At 42.6% G+C, this 23,649-nt stretch overlaps 1 protein-coding gene across 1 annotated transcript; it reads right to left on the reverse strand.

The window, feature by feature from the left end:
* Positions 1–823: 823 nt before the first annotated feature.
* Positions 824–22,990, reverse strand: LOC129823951 (ras-related protein Rab-2A). Its single transcript, XM_055883091.1, has 8 exons — positions 22,759–22,990; positions 17,434–17,505; positions 15,870–15,937; positions 6,419–6,501; positions 5,946–6,038; positions 5,402–5,513; positions 4,305–4,373; positions 824–3,192 (listed from the first exon to the last, which is right to left on the reverse strand). The coding sequence occupies exons 1-8, from the start codon at positions 22,802–22,804 to the stop codon at positions 3,097–3,099; spliced, it is 639 nt and encodes a 212-aa protein (XP_055739066.1). The 5' UTR covers positions 22,805–22,990; the 3' UTR covers positions 824–3,096.
* Positions 22,991–23,649: the final 659 nt, after the last annotated feature.

Below are 23,649 nucleotides of genomic sequence, written 5' to 3' on the forward strand. Positions count from 1 at the left end.
GCCCAGAGCAGCGGTTCTTTTATAATAGACTAAAGCACACAAATAAGGTGAAATAAGGTGCATTTCCAGTAAGTTATGTGGAATTATTTCATAACGGCATAGGAGACTTAGAAATTAAATCACACTTTCGATTGAATATCACCCGAAAAGTATCAAGGCCTACCTGAAACCCATGTAACACAGAGCAAAGAAGTGTGTTAAAAAGCCAGTTGAATTGGTACTGGGTGCATATGCCCCTTTAACCTTAGTGTTAATAATTTAATGCGTAAATCGTAGTCCACAGACATACAGTAGCTACGCAGCTCTGCCCCATCTGAGGATGCAAAGCCCAAACGTGCGCATCCCCACAATTCCCAACCAACTCGGCTCCAGTATGAATGCGCTATTCATTTGAATGTGTTGACAGTTGGAGAAATTGCTTGAGCCATGCTGAAATATTCAGAAATTATGAAAGCCAACAGTCCAATATTCTAGAACACTGCTGTGTGTAGGGGTACACATTTTGGACTATGATAAATACATGGAAAGGGTGCAGTGATTATTTGAGAACCAAGCCTGTATGAAAGCGTTTCCCAAACTCAGTCCTGGGGACCCCAAGGGGTGCACATTTAGTTTTTTTGCCATTAAACTACACCGCTGATTCAAATAATCAAACTTTGATCATTTGAATCAGCTGTGTAGTGTGCCATGAAGAAAAACCAAAAGGTTCACCCCTTTGGGTTACGAGGATGCTGCATGATCTTACAGGAATTCCAAAACTCCAGGCAGCTCTGAGGACACACATGCTTCACTTTAAATTGATAAATCAAGAGATACAATACAGTATGGATCCATATATAATTGTTTCATTCATATACCAACACAGACACTCAGAAAAGTACTATAGGGAGATGCAAAATGCAAAACACTAACTCTAAAAAGGAAATTACAAAATGTAAGTTTAAACATTGCACATTTCTTCCACATAAATTTATATTTCAGTTTATAATGTTTTATTATTTGTGATAGCATTTTTTATTTTTAAGAAAAACCAACACAGCAAACGTCAAGGGGGGGGGTCACAGACACTCCAGGTTCGGCTTTTCCCGCGCCGCTCTTACAACTGACGCGATGTTCACCATAATATCTACTAACAGAACGCACTGCCAAAGAAAGCAAGGCTTTACACAGCCACTCACACACCTACAGGAAAACGCTGCTCTGCACTGATGCTCCACAGCAGACTGCTTGGAAAACAAAATCCTGAAGAGAAAATATGTATGCATCTACGTATGCATGCAGATATGCAGACTTGTATGTATAAATAGACAATCGTGTGTGCGCATGTAGGTACACATGTATGCATTTAGGAAGACATGTACTTTCTTAATATACGTGTATACATACACACACATTTAAAGCAGGGGTTCTCAATCCTGGTCCTGGTGATCCAAAGGAGTGTACAGTTTTGTTTTTGCCATAGCACTGCACACCTGAGTCAAATGATCAACTCATCATCAGGCTTCGATGATTAGAGTCAGGTGTGTAGTGCAAAAATAAAAATGTGCTTTGGGACCCTTTGGGTCCACAAGACCAGGATTGAGAACCAGTGATTTAGAGTATGCATGTCTGAATGTATGCAACGCGTGTTTGAATGTAAAAAACATTGCTGTGTATGTGCTGTGCATGTATAAGACTATGCATATGTAGTTAGTGGAATGATTCCTTCGCAACCCGATTATATTTTTCTATTGTTTTTCTGCTGTCCCAATCTTTTCGTTAAGGCAAACAGCTGAGATCCCTTTCCAGAGTAGAAGTGATCAAATTCTGGGGTTTGTGGTTATTGAACACAGGTAAACACAACATTTTGGCATTAAAATAGATAAGATGCAGAATATTGAGCCAAAGTTTCTATACACAGTCATAGTAGATCTAGGGCACAGAGAGATAGCGAGGGGAGGGGGATGGCAGATGGCAGGACAAACTTAAAAATGGTGTCAAAGTAGGTTTTTTAGCAATACTGTTGCAGTTTCAAGCTCTATTCGTACAGTATAGATTTTTCCAGGAAATTAAGAATTCTAGCTCGGTCAACATACACCAAAGCAAGAAAGGATTACTATATATATATACAGAATGTGAGTGATAAATACAGAATTAAAACAGCCCTGTTTTTTCTCCTTTTAGCTTCTTCACTTCAGACATGGCCGCTGCTCGACAACTCTACGTTTCTTTTTCTCTTTTATTTCAAACTTCTGTGTTCACCACACGTTCCCAAAGCTTTCTTTCTCCCACATGAAACCAATTAAAATACTAATTGATGACCAAGCTTGTAGTGTTTGATACAATTCAGCTTTAAGTCAAAACGTCACAAAAAGAAAGACGTCATCCACAACTGGCTCACAGATGTACAGATAGATATGAGACCCTATCCTAAAGCATCCTGCCTGTTTGATGTACAGATAGATATGAGACCCTATCCTAAAGCATCCTGCCTGTTTGATGTACAGATATATAGGAAACCCTATCCTAAAGCATCCTGCCTGTTTGATGTACAGATATATAGGAAACCTTATCCTAAAGCATCCTGCCTGTTTGATGTACAGATAGATATGAGACCCTATCCTAAAGCATCCTGCCTGTTTGATGTACAGATAGATATGAGACCCTATCCTAAAGCATCCTGCCTGTTTGATGTACAGATAGATATGAGACCCTATCCTAAAGCATCCTGCCTGTTTGATGTACAGATCGATATGAGACCCTGTCCTAAAGCATCCTGCCTGTTTGATGTACAGATCGATATGAGACCCTATCCTAAAGCATCCTGCCTGTTTTGCCACAATAGTAACAGTAAACCCTACCATTCTACAACCCAGACAGGCTCCAATGCTCCGATGCTGGACAAGCATTTTTGCCCCAGGACCGGGGGTACTTTAACGTGTTTTGCTTGGTATATTTTGACTGACAGTCATGGAGTATACAATTAGACTCTCCTGTGGCAAGGCTGTGTGGAGGGAGGGGTTAAGAAAATGTTAGTGAGCCCGACCAGTCCAGAAGAAACGCGAGGGGCAGGATGGGTGGTTGCGGGAGGGGTTATGAGACAGAGGGGCAGGGTGTTCAGCAGCATCCCCCGCCAGCCTGTTGGCCCCCCTGGCTACCGGAGAGTGTGGAGTTGGTGGCAGCGTGCTGGGGCCCAATCTTAATGCCGTTAGCCTGCCGAGAGAAAACCACAACACAATGCAACCGGTTAGTCAGGAAAATGGAACGTGATGGTCAGGTGTAGTTCGACGATTTAGAGTTTGAGTGTTTGTGTTTTTCTGGGGTGGATGAAATGGATATAACAACAAATATCAATGGTGACAAATTATCTTTGGCTCACAGTCACACTCTTTCATAAGCATCTCTCCCACACACACCAGCAAGTGGTACTTTCATCAATTGCCCCACTTTCATCTCTTCAGCCCTTTAGTGGCTAAAGAGAACGCAGAGTGGCTAAAAGGCATCACTCCACTGTGAGCCTGTGCTGCTGTGGCTTTAAGCAGTAGTAGCTATTAAGTAAACTCTGAATCGTTCTAAATCACATTTATAGTGTTCAGGGAAGAGGAGGAGGGTGGAGAAGAGGGGGTTCTCACGACGCCTGCCAGCAAGCGACAGGAATTCTGACCAGGGCTTCCCCCTACGCCAGTCAGCTGATGCGGTTTGGACCGTGTGCCTAGCCTCACTTTTTCCCTCCCTCTCCCCCTTATTTTTTTACCCTTTACTACCTCTCAAAGAAAGCATACCCAATGGCTGCTCAGGGGCTCGCCTCCTTCACGCTGGCTGTAACCTTGTGGGATGTGAGGAATTTATGCGCTGGCCAGCAGCCAGGGCTAGCGGAGAGAGGGAAGGAGAGAGGGAGAAGGGAAAAACAGTGGACGTTTTGCTTGGCTCTGCAGACTTCCTTTAGAGGAGAGAGATGGGGTATGGGCCGCTACAAATAAGCTGATGTGGAGGGGCTGCCTCGAAAATATGAATATGGGTGCAGTGTCTCCTAGGAGCATGTGACTATGTAACAGCGTATGCTAACAATGTCTTTCTGGCCTTCAAATTGGCCTTTTTTCCAATAGGATGTATCCAACGTCTGCTCTGTCAAGGTTTTATCCTCTTCACTCTGTTTATGACGTGGGCTTAGGGCACTACGAAGGGAGCAAGGGCATTTGACCACTTGGCCATATCTCAGTTGATGACTTAAAACTCAGAAGTCAAGCCACGTCAAGAAGATGGTCTTAGTCAAAGCTGCGGTGTACAAAATGGACACCAAATGTGTCTCTCCCATGTCAAATGACCTCATTGTTGATGTCGAAGACACCCTCCTGGATCTTCTCGTAGATCTCCTTCGCTGTGTTGATGAATGCCTGAAAAGAGAGAGTGCCTAGTTAGTATAGGATCAGAGCTGAAATCCACAACATCTAGACGTGACCGTTGTAATAACTGATAAACTCCCCTGCAAGATATCAGGCCTTGGACCAGTCAAACCATATATGTGGTTCTCGTTAACTGAATAACTTCTAAAAAGAGTGGGATTTACAGGAGTTTAGCCTCTGGCTTGTTGCCACAGAAAATACATCTACAGCGCTCCGCTGTACAAACGACACAAGCAGACGTATAAACAGAGCCTTAGTTTTAGCCTGAATGTACAGCATGGTAGGCCTTATATAATCATTACCTTATGTACACCTCAAAAGCGAGACTAGTCCAGGGTGCCCATCTATAGTAAATACTGCCTGTAATTCATCTTTTTACCACAGAGGGAGGCCTACTTTAGAATTTGAAAACAAATGTCCACCTCAGTTTAGCTCAGGAGGCTCCGGCCTGATCTGGTCCCCTCTAACCTCCCTGCCTCTTCACACATGAAAATGTTTAACAGCAACAGATGGGTTTCCCTTAGCCTGAGGCAGAGCTCCCCCACCTGACCATGGAGTCCCAGGGCATAACCCAGGGACCCAGCATTAGCCTCAACACATTACTCTCCATATAGTGCATACGGTAGTAGCACGGGAGCCTGATTGGCATTCGGCTGTCACTTAGGACAGGAGAGCAGAGGGGAGGCTATGAATGTAGGCGATGTACACGTCACTGTGAGGGAGAGGGGGACGGATGGAGATAGAGGAGGAAAGGTATCGGGAGGATTCAGGGGACACTAATGAGACAAATGAATCATATCAGGGGTTTCTGTTGGGGGGAGGGGTTATATAAACCAGTCTCCCCCTGCCTTAAATCCTCAGAGCCAGGCTACCCAGCACACTGAAGAACAGATGTGTATGTGTGCGTTGGAGTGTTTGAGCAAGAGAGGTGGGTATATTAATAGGTGAACGTGTCAATGTGAGAAAATGTTCACAAACAAATGCACACACACACACAATACAGTGTGAGCAGGAGGTACCTCTTCTACGTTGGATGCGGTCTTGGCGGAGGTCTCCATGAAGATAAGGCCGTGCTCTCTGGCAAAGGCCTCTCCCTCCTCCTTCTTCACCTCTCTCCTGGACTCCAGGTCACTATGGAGAAAACGCCACACACATTCAGTATTTCACACACATTACCATAGACCTGTTATGCTAGCATGGTCTTGTGTGTCTCTGTGTTTTATTGCAAATGATCTGTTAATTCATTCTGTTATGTTTTCCAGTTAGGAGATATGTCATTAACTAGAGGACACGAGCACACAGGGAGCAGGGCTGTGAACTGGGTGGGTGTATCTCAATTGTCAAAATTGGCTTGCTCACTTTTTCCTTTCCTTCATTTGAAAGCAAAGAACACAAAGCATCCACCATTTAAACTTGACATAACCCACGCTATCAGATAAGTATGGACAAAGACAAAATGAAGAAAGTATGCCATTTCAGACCTGAGGCATAGCCTGTTTAGTAGCCATGACAACCATGACTAGGTTGTTTGGTAACCATGAGTGACAGGGAGATGAATCTGACCTCTTGTTCCCAATGAGCATGATGACCATGTTGGAGTTGGAATGTTGGCGAGCGTCCTCTAACCAGGTTGTCAAGTGGTTGAAGGTGTCCCTTCTAAAACAAAAACAGTTGAGCAACACTTAACATAAGAACAATACATTTTCCTTTCCTAGTAAACTAATGCATAAACATGTCCTTCATTAGGTGAATGTAGGTCCCTTTTGTAACAACAGTTGACCCACATGAGCAAAATAAGGGCATTGGTGTGGGAGATTAAATTAGATCCAAAATGTATTATACAAACAAATCTCAGTGGCTCCAACTATTGTTGAACTGAATGAACTGGATAAGAAAACAACATTTCCTTTCCTCCTAAACAAACTAATATATATATTTTACATTTGTCAAGAGCAATACCTAAATCCTAGGGTAGACTTAGTGGCCAAAGTATTTACATAGATAAGGCCTGGGGAGAAAATGGCAACCAGACTGACCTTGTGATGTCATACACGAGCAGGGCGCCAGCTGCCCCTCTGTAGTAAGACCGGGTGATGGAGCGGAAGGACTCTTGGCCGGCCTGACACACGCACACACACACACAATTAGTGCCAAAGACAAACAGACTTTGTCTTTGCTTTAACAGAGCGTCTGTGTGTGTACAAAGTTCAGCACAGAAGCATAGTAACCCATAGAAAGTGTACAAACAATAGCCAGCAGTACTTCAAAGTAGTAGTAGTAAGCTGAACAAAGCAACTACTCTTAAAGGAGTCTTACTTCAATGCTCAAGGGTATGTTGGACAAAATACCAACACAGATGTACTGTGTTACTACGGTCAAATCAAATCAAATTTATTTATATAGCCCTTCTTACATCAGCTGATATCTCAAAGTGCTGTACAGAAAACCAGCCTAAAACCCCAAACAGCAAGCAATGCAGGTGTAGAAGCACGGTGGCTAGGAAAATCTCCCAAGAAAGGGCAAAACCTAGGAAGAAACCAAGAGAGGAACCAGGCTATAAGGGGTGGCCAGTCCTCTTCTGGCTGTGCCGGGTAGAGATTATAACAGAACATGGCCAAGATGTTCAAATGTTCATAAATGACCAGAATGGTCAAACAATAATAATCACAGTAGTTGTCGAGGGTGCAACAAATCAGCACCTCAGGAGTAAATATAAGTTGGCTTTTCATAGCAGCTCATTAAGAGTATCTCTACCGCTCCTGCTGTCTCTAGAGAGTTGAAAACAACAGGTCTGGGACAGGTAGCACGTCCGGTGAACAGGTCAGGGGTTCTTCTGAGCCCATGTCCTGAAAAACTCCTGGCCCGAGCCATGTTTTACTCATGCATGTCCTGCCTAGTGCCTACTACTCTCTTCCAGTCCAGGCCTTCCAGCAGCTTTCTCCTAATCCATATACATTCCCAACACCATAGATATTCCCAACCAGAGAGCCAAGCCTCCTGATTTTCCTTGTGCAGAGAGGCAGAGCACAGGCAAACCTCTGTCACTGTGTACAAAAGACTCCTCTCTTTCTCTGCATCCCATACCTGACTGACTCCTCATAAACAAGGGGCCCATTGTGTTCCACTATAGCCCACAATACAACATTCTACCTCTCTCCCCACACTCAGTGTTGGGTTAAAACAGCAGGCAGGCAGATCAGACCTGTCGATAGATGCCATTGTCAGCAGCTTATAAAATGGCTAGCAGCCGTTGTACCTTGGCTTACTCTACGCTGTTCTACCTCAATTCCGGCCTGGCAGCAGGTGAGTGAGAACCAGGCAGCCCAGCACTGCAGCACATTTGAATTCAATAAGGCCCAGTCACTGAGTCAGTGGCAACAGTCCCCATGAGGCAGCTGCTAACGTTGGAGCTAATGGAGGCCATTGTGAATAAATGATGAATGACACCTTTATGCCTGCCATCTGCCGGATCTCAAAGGTTACAGGAATGCCAGAAATGCAGATTTTGGCTATTACATCACTCCCAGGGCAGGCAGTACCTCTCTACTCCTCCTCCTGTGCTCACACACATGCCGGAACACACACCGATACAGCTACACAGACGGTACACACGCCCTGTGTTTGATTTGAACTCTGTCTTGGCAGGGTGGACATGTAGTGGTCTGGGGATGTAAGCTAAACCACAGATCATTCTAATAGAGAGGGTATATTCATAGTGGTGTTTCGAATATATAAAAGTGAAAGTGTTTCTCAAAATGCCAGCTAGATGACCAAAGTGCCCAATCAAAGGTTGCCATTCTTATCCCCCTTGGCATCAATTTCTGCTGAATTCCAGGCTTACCTTTTAATCAACCAAAATGCACCTGTGTTGCCATGTGGCCTAGTAAGCACACAGCAGCTGGCTCGGTCTGAAGGCCAAAAGGCCTATAGGGCCTGACTTGCACCATTCATCAGAATTACTGCTGAGATTCTATTCTTATTTATAGAACTGTGTCTCCCCCTACAGGCCAATAGAAATACTACACTAACACCAAGATTACCATATCCTGTAGTGTTCATATTTCCTCAGCACAGTCAGTAGGGCACTATAAAATCTGCGTTAAGTAGAAAATGCACGAAATTATGGAATCCAAACTTTTAAACGGAATTTAACAATATATTAAAGTTGAAATGAATACATTTGCCCAAGTTAATCATACGACATGAACAAACTGCATCAGTGTATTTTCCTGCAAAGGCACAGGAATGCCTGTGTGTGCCCGGTGCGTGCGTATGCCTACATTTATGTAACCGTCAGTGATGATGTAATGATTAGCTTCTTCTGGTAGATATGGAAACACTTCCCCAAAAATATCATTTTTTTTATTTTTTGATGTACTACAAAAGTAGCCTATACCTATTTCATGACATTGCCCTCTTTGGGTACAGCGAGCACCATCCCCCTCTCTGTCTCCTACACTCAGGCTGCTGCGACCTCAGGTCGTAGATTCCTGGAGAAGATTATCTCCTTATGGCCACAGTATAGAGAGAGAGTGAGTTTTCAGAGAGAACAAAGGAATTTCTTCCACCTCACAGAACTTGAGGTCCGAACAACGTTTATGTTCTGGAGAAGGTATAAAAGATCGGTGAAGAATCCAGCTACGAACTTGTCCGTTTGGTACAATTTTGTGAAACTCATGGGAGACAATACGGCCACATTACCATAACGCTGTTTATACAATAGCCTCAGATATGAGGCTTACATCTAATTGTTGTATAAGATGAATGAATGAGGATGATACTGTTTGTGGAATTGTGTAATGTGATTTTGGACTGTTTAATGAAGAAAAACTCCAAAGGGAATTGGAGTTAACTAAATCAGAGGACCGCCCATGAGCACAGTTAGGACCTGCCGTCATGAGACAGCCTTTTTCTGCTCTTCCGAATAAAACCCCCACCCGGGTTTTCTATCACCAGACCAGCTTACCTCGATAACGAGAGGGCCAAGGTTTGAGAGGAGACCATAAAGCTAAGGTTTGAGTAGATGGCTGAATATTTTAACCATACCACGTGGTTAAACTCTTAGACTATCGATACCGACAGAATAAGAACAAGTCTTTGATATTAATTACTAGTCTGCAGCTAGGAATTCGGTATCATTGAACGCGAAGACCGACAACCGCCGAGACCTCTATTCTATAACGACATGAATGAATGTCACTCTGAACTATCCATTCTAACCGCGACAGAGACAGGTCGGACAAACTCTCCAACAGATACAAACTTTTCAACAGAGATCCCAACGACACACTGAGCGTAAATATATATATTGATTGCAATTATTCCCGAAGAGGTGGGCGTTCATGTGCAAAGGATTAGCATTTCAATTGTTATAATTATCAACTTTGTAGGTTTCTCATCTCAGTTTACCCCCACTTCCCTTTTTGTCCACCAAGCCGCGATACCGGTTTATCCCACTAGGGAAACGCCGTTATCATTTCCTTGTAACTCTACTGTTTGTTTATGCATTTCTGTGAATGACTTAGTAAATAAATTATTTAAGACAATTGATGTATGGATGACTCAGTGAAGACTGGGTTCGTGCAGATAACCAACAATTTACGACGTTTGGAATGAGACTAACATGAGGTAAATAATAATTCATTAATTAGAAGACTAATTGATCAGATATTAAATATCTGAAAGTTATATTAGGAAAATTCTAACTTTATAATCTGAATATTTTCCTTGGTGCCCCGACTTCCTAGTTAATTACAGTTACATGATTAATCAGTTTAATCGCGTAATAATAATTACAGAGTTATTTGATAAATAAGTGTTCAGTTTAATGATGCCAAAGACACGACACCTACCTTGGCAGAACAATATGATGATAGTTTTCATCAATCCAGTGCCAATTTGTTTTGCACACACCAAAAAATGTAAATATTTTTCCTGACCTCAAAAGTCTCATGATGTGGTTTAAGCAGTGTTGTGGACTTAAAGAACTACAAATTGGATGTTCTATATATTTGTTAAGTATGATTTTGAGAGATAAATAAATAAAAAGACACTTAGAAAAACAGAATGGGATGGAATTATATGGAATTTGGGAAAAATTCTAAAAGAAAAATAAGGCCAAAAAATGTAAACAACTTTTAAAATGGGCCCTAGCAAAGCACAGGGAATCCCACAGAATTAACAGTAGGGCACACTGAGAAACCCGTAACACGTAATAATAAAAGTTCACAATAAGTAACGATAACATGGCTTTATACACGGGGTACCATTCCTGAGTTGATGTGCAGAGGTACGAGATAATTGAGGTAGGTACAGTGGGGCAAAAAAGTATTTAGTCAGCCACCAATTGTGCAAGTTCTCCCACTTAAAGATGAGAGAGGCCTGTAATTTTCATCATAGGTACACTTCAACTATGACAGACAAAATGAGGGGGGAAAAATCCAGAAAATCACATTGTAGGATTTTTAATGAATTTATTTGCAAATTATGGTGGAAAATAAGTATTTGGTCAACACCAAAAGTTTCTCAATACTTTGTTATATACCCTTTGTTGGCAATGACAGAGGTCAAACGTTTTCTGTAAGTTTTCACAAGGTTTTCACACACGGTTGCTGGTATTTTGGCCCATTCCTCCATGCAGATCTCCTCTAGAGCAGTGATGTTTTGGGGCTGTTGCTGGGCAACACGGACTTTCAACTCCCTCCAAAGATTTTCTATGGGGTTGAGATCCGGAGACTGGCTAGGCAACTCCAGGACCTTGAAATGCTTCTTACGAAGTTCTATTTTGGTTTCATCTGACCATATGACATTCTCCCAATCTTCTTCTGGATCATCCAAATGCTCTCTAGCAAACTTCAGACGGGCCTGGACATGATGTACTGCTTAAGCAGGGGGACACGTCTGGCACTGCAGGATTTGAGTCCCTGGCGACGTAGTGTGTTACTGATGGTAGGCTTTGGTCCCAGCTCTCTGCAGGTCATTCACTAGGTCCCCCCGTGTGGTTCTGGGATTTTTGCTCACCGTTCTTGTGATCATTTTAACCCCACAGGGTGAGAACTGGCGTGGAGCCCCAGATCGAGGGAGATTATCAGTGGTCTTGTATGTCTTCCATTTCCTAATAATTGCTCCCACAGTTGATTTCTTCAAACCAAGCTGCTTACCTATTGCAGATTCAGTCTTCCCAGCCTGGTGCAGGTCTACAATTTTGTTTCTGGTGTCCTTTGACAGCTCTTTGGTCTTGGCCATAGTGGAGTTTGGAGTGTGACTGTTTGAGGTTGTGGACAGGTGTCTTTTATACTGATAACAAGTTCAAACAGGTGCCATTAATACAGGTAACGAGTGGAGGACAGAGGATCCTCTTAAAGAAGAAGTTACAGGTCTGTGAGAGCCAGAAATCTTGCTTGTTTGTAGGTGACCAAATACTTATTTTCCACCATAATTTGCAAATAAATTCATTAAAAATCCTACAATGTGATTTTCTGGATTTTTTTTCTCATTTTGTCTGTCATAGTTGAAGTGTACCTATGAGGAAAATTACAGGCCTCTCATCTTTTTAAGTGGGGGAACTTGCACAATTGGTGGATGACTAAATACTTTTTTGCCCCACTGTATGTACATATAACTAGGAATAAAGTGACTAGGCAACAGGACAGAAACTGTAGCAGCAGTGTGTGTGATGAGTCCAAAAAAGTTAGTGCAGAAAGGATCAATGCAGATAGTTAAATAGTTAACCAATAGCTACCCGGACTAACTATTTAACAGTCTTATGAATTGGGGGTAGAAGCTGTTCAGGGTCCTTTTGGTTCCAGACTTGGTGCATGGTACCGCTTGCCGTGCGGTAGCAGAGAGAATAATCTATGACTTGGGTGGCTGGAGTCTGACAATTTTAAGACCTTCCTCAATACCAGGCTGTGTCAGAGGTCCTGGAAGGAAGGGAGCTTGGCCCCAATGGGCCGTACTCACTACCCTCTGCAGCGCCTTAGGGTCGGATGGCAGTAATTGCCATACCAAGCAGTCATGGAGCCAGTCAAGATGCTCTCAAATGGTGCAGCTGTAGAACTGAGTATCTGAGGCTCCATACCAAACATTTTCATCTCCTGAGGGGGAAGAGTAATTATCCTACCCTTTTCATGAATGTGTTGGTGTGTGCGGACCATGATAGATACTAAGTGATGTGGACACAGAGGAACTTGAAGACCTCGACCAGCTCCACTACAGCCCTGTCAATGTGAATGGGAGTGTGCTCGGCCCTCCTTTTTCTGTAGTCCACGATCAGCTCCTTGCTGACGTTGAGGGAGAGGTTGTTGTCTCATCGTCGTCGGTGATCAGGCATACCACCGTCGTGTCATCAGCAAACTTAACGGTGTTGGAGTCGTGCGTGGCAACGCAGTCGTGGGTGAAGAGGGAGTACAGGAGGGTACTAAGCACGCACCCCCAAGGGGCCCATGTTGAGTGCCAGTGTGGCGGCTGTGTTGTTGCCTACCCACACCACCTGGGGACGGTCTGTCAGGAAGTCCAGGATTCAGTTGCAGAGGTAGGTTTTCAGACTCAGGGTCCTTAGCTTAGTGATGAGCTTGGAGGACACTATGGTGTTTAACACTGCGCTGTATCACCCATCAGACAGCACTAGAGCAGCTGCTCAAAGAGCTGGTACTGGACTGAAACGTGCTTTTGTAAGCCCAGGCATTAAGCAACAAATAACAATTCTAAAATGCATGTAAAACATGTTCAACTGTTTTGACGGCCACGATTAAACAGAGCTACTATTTGTATTTCTCAATCGGTAATTAAAGCGCACCTCCAATTTGTTATTTGAGTGCATGGGCTATAGTCAACAGTATGCAGGCTATCAGTGCGTCACCACCACTTTGCAACATGAGCTTGAGGCAGTGATTGTTTGAAACTAGAGGTCGACCGATTAAATCGGAATGGCCGATTAATTAGGGCCGATTTCAAGTTTTCATAACAATCGTAAATCGGTATTTTTGGACACCGATTTGGCCGTTTTTTTAAACACCTTTATTTAACTAGTTAAGTCAGTTAAGAACACATTCTTATTTTCAATGACGGCCTAGGAACGGTGGGTTAACTGCTTGTTCAGGTGCTGAATGACAGATATTTACCTTGTCAGCTCGGGGATTCAATCTTGTAACCTTACAGTTAACTAGTCCAACGCTTTAACCACCTGCTTTACATTGCACTCCATGAGGAGCCTGCCTGTTACGCAAATGCAGTAAGAAGCCAAGGTAAGTTGCTAGCTAGCATTAAAAACGTATCTTATAAAAAACAATCATTCATAATCACTAGTTAAACTAGTAATATCATCAGCCATGTGTAGTTATCTAGTGTGTCCTGCGTTGCATATAACCGATGCTGTGCGCATTCGCGAAAAAGGACTGTCGTTGCTCCAATGTGTACCTAACCATAAACACCAATGCCTTTCTTAAAATCAATAGACAAGTACATATTTTTAAACCTGCATATTTAGTTAATATTGCCTGCTAACATGAATTTCTTAACTAGGGAATTGTGTCACTTCTCTTGCAACAGAGTCAGGGTATATGCAGCAGTTTGGGCCGCCTGGCTCGTTGCGAACTGTGTGAAGACTATTTCTTCCTATCAAAGACAGCCAACTTCGCCAAACGGGGGATGATTTAACAAAAGCGCGTTTGCGAAAAAAATCACAATCGTTGCACGACTGTACCTAACCATAAACATCAATGCCTTTCTTAAAATCAATACACAGAAGTATATATTTTTAAACCTGCATATTTAGCTAAAAGAAATCCAGGTTAGCAGGCAATATTAACCAGGTGAAATTATGTCACTTCTCTTGCGTTCATTGCATGCAGAGTCAGGGTATATGCAACAGTTTGGGCCGCCTGGCTCGTTTCGAACTAATTTGCCAGAATTTACATAATTATGACATAACATTGAAGGTTGTGCAATGTAACAGGAATATTTAGACTTATGGATGCCACCCGTTAGATAAAATACAGAACTGTTCCGTATTTCACTGAAAGAATAAACGTTTTGTTTTCGAGATGATAGTTTCCGGATTCGACCATATTAATGACTTAAGATTCATATTTTTGTGTGTTATTATGTTATAATTAAGTCTATGATTTGATAGAGCAGTCTGACTGAGCGGTGGTAGGCAGCAGCAGGCTCGTAAGCATTCATTCAAACAGCACTTTCGTGCGTTTTGCCAGCAGCTCTTCGCAATGCTTCAAGCATTGAGCTGTTTATGACTTCAAGCATATCAACTCCCAAGATTAGGCTGGTGTAACCGATGTGAAATGTCTAGCTAGTTAGCGGGGTGCGCGCTAATAGCGTTTCAAACGTCACTCGCCCTGAGACTTGGAGTGGTTGTTCCCCTTGCTCTGCAGGGTAACGCTGCTTCGAGGGTCGATGTGTTCCTGGTTCGAGCCCAGGTAGGGGCGAGGAGAGGGACGGAAGCTATACTGTTACACTGGCAATACTAAAGTGCCTATAAGAACATCCAATAGTCAAAGGTATATGAAATACAAATGGTATAAAGAGAAATAGTCCGATAATAATTACAACCTAAAACTTCTCACCTGGGAATATTGAAGACTCATGTTAAAAGGAACCACCAGCTTTCATATGTTCTCATGTTCTGAGCAAGGAACTTAAACGTTAGCTTTCGTAAATGGCACATATTGCACCTTTACTTCTCCAACACTTTGTTTTTGCATTATTAAACCAAATTGAACATGTTTCATTATTTACTTGCGGTTAAATTGATTTTTATTTAAGTATTATATTAAGTTAAAATAAGTGTTAATTCAGTATTGTTGTAATTGTCATTATTACAAAACGAATATATATATATATTTTTTTATTATTATATATATTTTTTTAATTTAAATGTATTAATATATATGATTAAAAAATATATATTATTAAAAAATAGAAAACTTCTCACAATGACAAAGCTGAGGTTATTTGAGAAGAGGGTGAAACATGTGAACAGCGAACTGACACAAATGCTTTTGTGTAGGGCTCTGTCATTCTTCTCTTTACAAGGCAAGCAACATGTCCATAGTGACACAAAATGGTGATACACATGCTGAACAAAACGTCAATAGCATGTACTGTATGTTGAAAAGAAAACCTATTTTCCCCAGGTGTACAAGATTCCATTGACTCCAAGATTTAAAAATCTCCTTATCACTGATAAGATACAGATGTACAAAAGAGTATTCCGAGAAACTCATGATTACAGTCGACCCCTGATAAGTGCACTTGAGATAAACAGTTTATACTTGGCCTAATTGTCAGAATGAACCTGTATCACTTCAACAGTACATTGACTACATTCTTTATGATTGAACTGCATGCAGTAGTTGATAACTTAACTGGTGAGAACTGTCCCACACTGCTGCATGTATCAGGAGTCGACTGTATCGTGTGTTCAGGTAAATAATCATATCTGTTCAATGTGCAACAGGGCAAGTATCTTACCGTGTCCCAGATCTGCAGCTTGATCTGTTTACCATCTATGGTGATCATCCGCGCCCCAAACTCCACACCTGGGAAAGACACACCCACCACAAGGACACAGTCAGTCTACAACTCACTTGCATGAAAACACTAACACCAAGATTCAATGGAAATCATGCATGGTTAGTACTATATGGGATCCTTGGGACATCCCTACCCAAAACATTTTAAATGTCAAATTCAATGACCTGGTCAGGTCATGTGGTATGGTAAAAACCTTGGCGCTAATCATGAGGTGTAATCCTAAACCCGAAACTAACTTTAACCACTAGCCTTATTAACCATAACCCACTAGCCCTAACCACCTAGACCAGGGGTGTCAAACTCATTCCACGGAGGGCCTAGTGTCTGCAGGTTTTTGGTTTTTCCTTTCAATAAAGCCCTAGACAACCAGGTGTGGGGAGTTCCTAACTAATTAGTGATGTTAATTCATCAATCAAGTACAAGGGAGGAGCGAAAACCCGCAGACACTCGGCCCCCCGTGGAATGAGTTTGACACCTGTGACCTAGACCATGGTTGCCCTAGCACTAGATTGATGATTAATTGGTTATTTGAATCAGCTGTGTAGTGCTAGGGCAAAAAACAAAACGTGCACCCCGGGGGGGGGGGGGGGGCAGGACTGGGTTTGGGAAACCCTGTTCTAGAACCCCTCCCCTGCTTCCACTACAAAAACACCCTAAAAGCCTATGGTGAATAATGGTTAGAGCTGACACAGTGTAGTAGAGGAGACAGACACTGGCCAAACATTAAATGATTAATAAAATAGTCAAAAACTGAATGAAATTGTTGCCAGTAACAGTGCAGTCACTAACCCTCTTGATAACATTTTACTCGCCCTAGCAGAGCTGATGTGTGTTAAGAGTGAGGTGTTCTGTTATTCGTTTCTGGAAGTAGCTAGCAAGCTAAAATAAAATCCATCTCCCTCATCGTCACAGGTTAGACCAGAGGAGAGATGAAAATCCTTAAGAAATTAATTAACACAAGGGCAGGGCGTGACATTAAGGCTTGTCCGCTTGCCTGGGGCAACTAAAAAAAAGTTGTCCGATATGGAGATCACAATATGGAAACAATTAGGCTGCGCCAATCATAATTGGAACAAAGCCTTTACACCCAGTAGCTCTCCAGATGGAGGCTTGACAGATCACATGTGTTTTATACAGTAGCATATCAGTGCAATATTTCACTTTGTGGGGGGAGGAGATATAATGCATGGGATCAGAGACCAGCAGCCTTACATTGTCAATACCAGTGAAAATAATGAACGTTATTTTGTGAAGTGGGTCCTTGCATCATACAACACAATTTGTCACCTTTTTGGCCCATGGTGTTATACCTTTTTTGGGGGAGGAGGGGCAAGTGACCTGAGCTTTCAGACAAGTGGCTAAAAAAGTTAATGTCAAGCCCTGGACGTGGAGATCTGAGCCGAGCACATATGATTTAATTGAGGTCCCTCCAGTGCAGAGGCAGGATACATTTCAATCACAGTCGTTGTTAAACGTTATAATGAATATAGAGGAGCCTTACCGATAGTGAGGTCGTGCACCGGCTGAAACCGCTTGTCTGTGAACTGTAATAATAGGCATGATTTCCCCACACCTGTAAAACAAACATGCACAGTTAAACAGAGGCACACACAGGAACAAATAGGCACTCTGTCTGCATAAGTAACATAATTTAGCCAGTCACACACACACGTTGGAAAACCAACAACACATCTGGTCGCACACACACATTAAAGAAGTTGAATCCCAGTCTTTGATATGATGTGTCAGAACAAAAAATTACATAAGGAGGGTAATTTAATGAGATAAAAATGTCAGACTGTATCAGGCCCTACAGCCCTCTGACTACACCCACACAATGGTAAAGAAGCTCATAGTCAGCCCTGCTGAAGCCAAGAGGCTTGTCAAACAAGTAGAATTCTGGTTGTCATTTTTTCTGGAGTATATAGAGGATGCATTAAAACACATTCAGGGTCAGGTATTGTTTTATTCCCTCAATGGTTCAGAGTGGGATAGTGTTATCCGGTCCTAGATCAGTGGTTAATAAGAGCCATTTCGTCCTCAAGCTTCTTTAGGAGGACCTGTGTTCGAGGCACTGTCAACATGATGATGAAGCTCCTGATAGGGATGGACATTTTATCAAAAATGTCAACACACAAATGTCATGACTCATGAGGTTGTTTGGTGTGATGAAACAAAGATATTCCTAGGTAGCACTGACCATAATGAATGCAACAATTAGCCTAATGATGGGCGGCTAACTCCATTTATTACAAAGTAGACCTAAATATAAATGTGTGGCTTGCGCCTGTGTGAGAAAAAAATAACGTAAAACGTGACAGTGAAACACACTGCCATATCGTGGAGGAGGGACCTGTGAAAACATGTGTCCCGCACTGTATGGTTATAATGCAAACAGGTGAAACCTTTTGGACACCAGAGAAGGCTATCATTAGTGTTTCTATGGGTTACCACCACTGTTGCTAGGCAGGGGAGTCAGGGTGATAGAAGACATCATGAGAAGGATGTAACAAAACAAAGCTATGTCACCCTTTTAACTGTGTACCTGCTAGCCAATCAGCCTCTAGCGCTGAATAGATAGTCCATCTGGTTCTTTAGTGGTCAGGTCATTATCTTAAAGCAACAGTAATTAGACAGGGGTGCCAAATCAAAGACTAGCCTAATTACACCTCCCCCCCCCATCACTAATTGTGCATTTGATTGGGCAGGAAGAGATGTACAACTGGATTTAGATTCAGGTGAAAACTAAGGTTTATGGTATGGAGGCTGAGAAATAATGCATCCTTTTGGATAGGGGTTTCTCAACTATCACCTCATCTAGCCAAGTTACCAACCACATTGCATAGACTATATCTATCCGCTTGAACAGCTGGGATAGCCATACTTACACAGCAAAGACATGTAGAACGTGAGTGAGTAATGTGAAAACACTGAATGATCAACAACTTGGGTTGCAGGGGGTCACACGATGGTCCCCAGTGAAGCCAGGGCGATGACAGGTCTGCAGTGTTGCAACTAGGGCTGTGACGATACCAGTATAGCAACAACAACAAAAATCCATGGCAGAAATGAAAACAAAGCAGACCAAACTCTTTGGTCCTTTAAAAACCTATTGTATGTAAAATAGTGTGCTATAGTTTAGAAAATAAATAAATGTGACTCTGGATGACAACATGATGTTGGTTTCCACATTAGGGCTGTTTTTCTTGAAGTGTAAACCCTTCGTGTTTTCTTTCCTAGCCACAATACTAACGAGTATCGCAATACTGGTATCATCCTGACCCTACTAATTTTACAAATAAAACAAGGGGGAAAACTCTGCTGGATGTAGCCTGGTGAAAAAAAATGCACTGACAGATTTGTACTCCCAAATGCTGACCACTGTTTTGGGTTGGAAATGATGTCTCCAGTTTGAAACAAGCATCATATGATATGCGGTCCTGTAAGCAAATAGTCTGGTTCAAGTAAAATTCTGCCCTTTCATCTCAGAGAAATGCAGGGGAGCATGCTGCTTAATCTGTTATTGGCCTTCCTGTAAACAGGGTACACTTCCCTTCACTGATACTTTCAAACAGAGTACACCACAGTAAATTGTTACTTTTAAAAAGGCAGCATGTACAAGCCTTGAATGTACAAGCCTTATTTTTTTATTTATTTTTATTTAACCAGGTAGGCAAATTGAGAACACGTTCTCATTTACAATTGCGACCTGGCCAAGATAAAGCAAAGCAGTTCGACACATACAACAACACATAGTTACACATGGAGTAAAAACAAACATATAGTCAATAATACAGTGAAAAAAAATAAGTCTATATACAATGTGAGCAAGTGAGGTGAGATAAGGGAGGTGAAGGCAAACAGATATATGTATAAATAAATAAAATATAAAAAGGCCATGGAGGCGAAGTGAGTACAACACAGCAAATAAAATAAAAACTAAAAAACACTGGAATGGTTGGTTTGCATTGGAAGAAAGTGCAAAGTAGAGACAGAAATAATGGGGTGCAAAGGAGCAAAATAAATTAATAAATAAATACAGTAGGTAAAGAGGTAGTTGTTTGGGCTAAATTGTAGATGGGTTATGTACAGGTGCAGTAATCTATGAGCTGCTCTGACAGCTGGTGCTTAAAGCTAGTGAGGGAGATAGGTGTTTCCAGTTTCAGAGATTTTTGTAGTTCGTTCCAGTCATTGGCAACAGAGAACTGGAAGGAGAGGCGTCCAAAGGAAGAATTGGTTTTGGGGGTGACTAGAGAGATATACCTGCTGGAGCGCGTGCTACAGGTAGGTGCTGCTATGGTGACCAGCGAGCTGAGATAAGGGGGGACTTTACCTAGCAGGGTCTTGTAGATGACCTGGAACCAGTGGGTTTGGCGACGAGTATGAAGCGAGGGCCAGCCAACGAGAGTGTACAGGTCGCAGTGGTGGGTAGTATATGGGGCTTTGGTGACAAAACGGATGGCACTGTGATAGACTGCATCCAATTTATTGAGTAGGGTTTTGGAGGCTATTTTGTAAATGACATCACCGAAGTCGAGGATTGGTAGGATGGTCAGTTTTACAAGGGTATGTTTGGCAGCATGAGTAAAGGATGCTTTGTTGCGGAATAGGAAGCCAATTCTAGATTTAACTTTGGATTGGAGATGTTTGATGTGGGTCTGGAAGGAGAGTTTACAGTCTAACCAGACACCTAGGTATTTGTAGTTGTCCACATATTCTAAGTCAGAGCCGTCCAAAGTAGTGATGTTGGACAGGCGGGCAGGAGCCGGCAGCGATCGGTTGAAGAGCATGCATTTGGTTTTACTTGTATTTAAGAGCAGTTGGAGGCCACGGAAGGAGAGTTGTATGGCATTGAAGCTCACCTGGAGGGTTGTTAACACAGTGTCAAAAGAAGGGCCAGAAGTATACAGAATAGTGTCGTCTGCGTAGAGGTGGATCAGAGAATCACCAGCAGCAAGAGCGACATCATTGATGTAAACAGAGAAGAGAGTCGGTCCAAGAATTGAACCCTGTGGCACCCCCATAGAGACTGCCAGAGGCCCGGACAACAGACCCTCCGATTTGACACACTGAACTCTATCAGAGAAGTAGTTGGTGAACCAGGCGAGGCAATCATTAGAGAAACCAAGGCTGTCGAGTCTGCCAATGAGGATGTGGTGATTGACAGAGTCAAAAGCCTTGGCCAGGTCAATGAATACGGCTGCACAGTATTGTTTCCTATCGATGGCGGTTACGATATCGTTTATGACCTTGAGCGTGGCTGAGGTGCACCCATGACCAGCTCTGAAACCAGATTGCATGGCGGAGAAGGTGTGGTGTGATTCGAAATGGTCGGTAATCTGTTTGTTGACTTGGCTTTCGAAGACCTTAGAAAGGCAGGGTAGGATAGATATAGGTCTGTAGCAGTTAGGGTCAAGGGTGTCCCCCCCTTTGAAGAGGGGGATAACCGCAGCTGCTTTCCAATCTTTGGGGATCTCAGACGACACGAAAGAGAGGTTGAAGAGGCTAGTAATAGGGGTGGCAACAATTTCAGCAGATAGTTTTAGAAAGAAAGGGTCCAGATTATCTAGCCCGGCTGATTTGTAAGGGTCCAGATTTTGCAGCTCATTAAGAACATCAGCTGACTGTATTTGGGAGAAAGAGAAATGGGGAAGGCTTGGGCGAGTAGCAGAGGGGAGGGCAGTGCTGTTGTCCGGGGTAGGGGTAGCCAGGTGGAAAGCATTGATCAATTAATAAACTAAAGTGATGGAAGTCTTAGCATCACAACATTCCCCCTGTGGACTTGAGATGCCAACCAGGTACATGTGTTTATTTCTCAGCATCAAACACTGTCAATCTGTAGTCAAAGAGATAGGTAATCTCAGTATCCCTCGTTTTCCCTGGGTAAAATGCATAGCAAGCGGTGCTGCTGTTAGGCTATTTCAACAAGGATCCGGCTTGAGCAATAGATGTATAACAGATCTAATCAAATAAGATGATGCACATAGTTGTACTGTTCTTGATAAACAAGTACCTACGTCGCCTGCTTCTAATGCAACCTGCAATAAATTATCTGGACAAAAATGTAGGTTGGCTTTGGCAGCATCCACAATATTTGGGAAACCTACTACCGGTAAATCCACCTCGTCTAGGTAAACAAACGACAGTGAACTGCTTAACTTCATTAACATAACACCCGTGTAAAAGTACATTATGTCGGGTTAACAACACGAGCATAAACGCCTAGACAGCTAAACTAGAATGCTGCCGTAGTAGGCAACCGTACAAAAAAAGTATGTAAAACGCCATTTCGAGGGAGGGCGCTTGGTGCTTGTGGCCTAGCAATACAACCGCGCAAAAGAAAGACAGCTCAAAACCTTGGCTTGACTCTGTCCAAGTGACTGACATAGTCAGTGCAAACGCCCATGTTGTAGAGAAGCTGTCAAACTAGCTGTTGTTTATGTCGCTGTAAACAGCTACTTTACCAACGTTAGCCTATTAGCTAGCAATGTAACGTTAGGTAGCAAAGATAGCTTAACACCCCCACCCTCAGTGCAAAACAGAAGGACAATAGGCAGTCGGCTTGTTGGATGTGTTGCTAAACTAACACGCTACTAGTTGACTACAACATTATGCGATGTAAGGTGGGAATTTTAGGGGGGATTATTTCACGTTAATGACAAGCTATTAACGACGTTTGCAAGCGAGAAATCTGTCAGTCATCCCACCTCTTGCGTCTCCGCTTTTACCACGTCATATTGGACTCTCCAACACTGCGGAAATAAAAGATAGCTGCTTGCTAACTATCGTTAGCAATATTTGCTGCCATTGACTAGTGCTTGCTTACCTGTGTCTCCGATAATGATGTATTTGAAAAGGTATGCATATGCCATGGCCACTGGGTCCTGTGTCAACCTTCCTCTGCCGTTGTTTTGTGTAATTGAAACCGTATGAAAATGGTCTATGTAAACGTCTCGGTAATCGTTAAAGCTTCGCCTTTCTAGCCTCCTTTCTCTCTTCGAAGGGAAGGAACAATAAACACCTCCAAGCTTCGGCTGAAAACGTCATACGTTCCGCCCTCGCCACGCAAGTTAAAAGCAATTATTCACCCCAGTTGCCACTGGTAGTCGGCTATTCATTTATATTATGTCACTTAGACTCTTTAAAACAAATCTAAACCTGATTAACTAAACAATTTGCAAGACATGTAATTAGTGTGCACATGATATAGCATAGCTGTTTAGACCTGCACAATCTGATGTAGGCCTAGCAGTCCTAGTTAAAAAAGGGTCCCCCTTAACGCATTCCATTCTCTCCCAAGGAGCACCTGTAAATCCATTTGTTTTCATTCTTTGATAGTTGCTTGCAGATTATTTAAAAACCCTTATGACATGTCAATATGAATTTTGTTGGGAGCAGAGAAGGGTCAGTGAAAGACACTAAAAAGGGGTGCATGATATGTCCACCAGAACTGTTGGAGAGCAGAATGACAACGAGGTAAGTATTTTCTCTTTAACAGGAAATAGTTGATTACCAATGCAATGCATATTCTGCTGTGGTGTACATGACCATGAAGATACACAAATCAGGCTACTATTCTGGAACCCACTCAGACCTGTGATACCAGAAGTGCCCCATTACTTCAATATTTTTTCTTAATTGATTTGCCATTTCTTTTAAAATGCTGAAAACTCCACTTATGTATATGGGAAAACTCATTCTGGGCAAATCGCCTGTG

Source organism: Salvelinus fontinalis, chromosome 26 (assembly GCF_029448725.1).
Source record: "Salvelinus fontinalis isolate EN_2023a chromosome 26, ASM2944872v1, whole genome shotgun sequence".
Lineage (NCBI taxonomy): Eukaryota > Metazoa > Chordata > Actinopteri > Salmoniformes > Salmonidae > Salvelinus > Salvelinus fontinalis.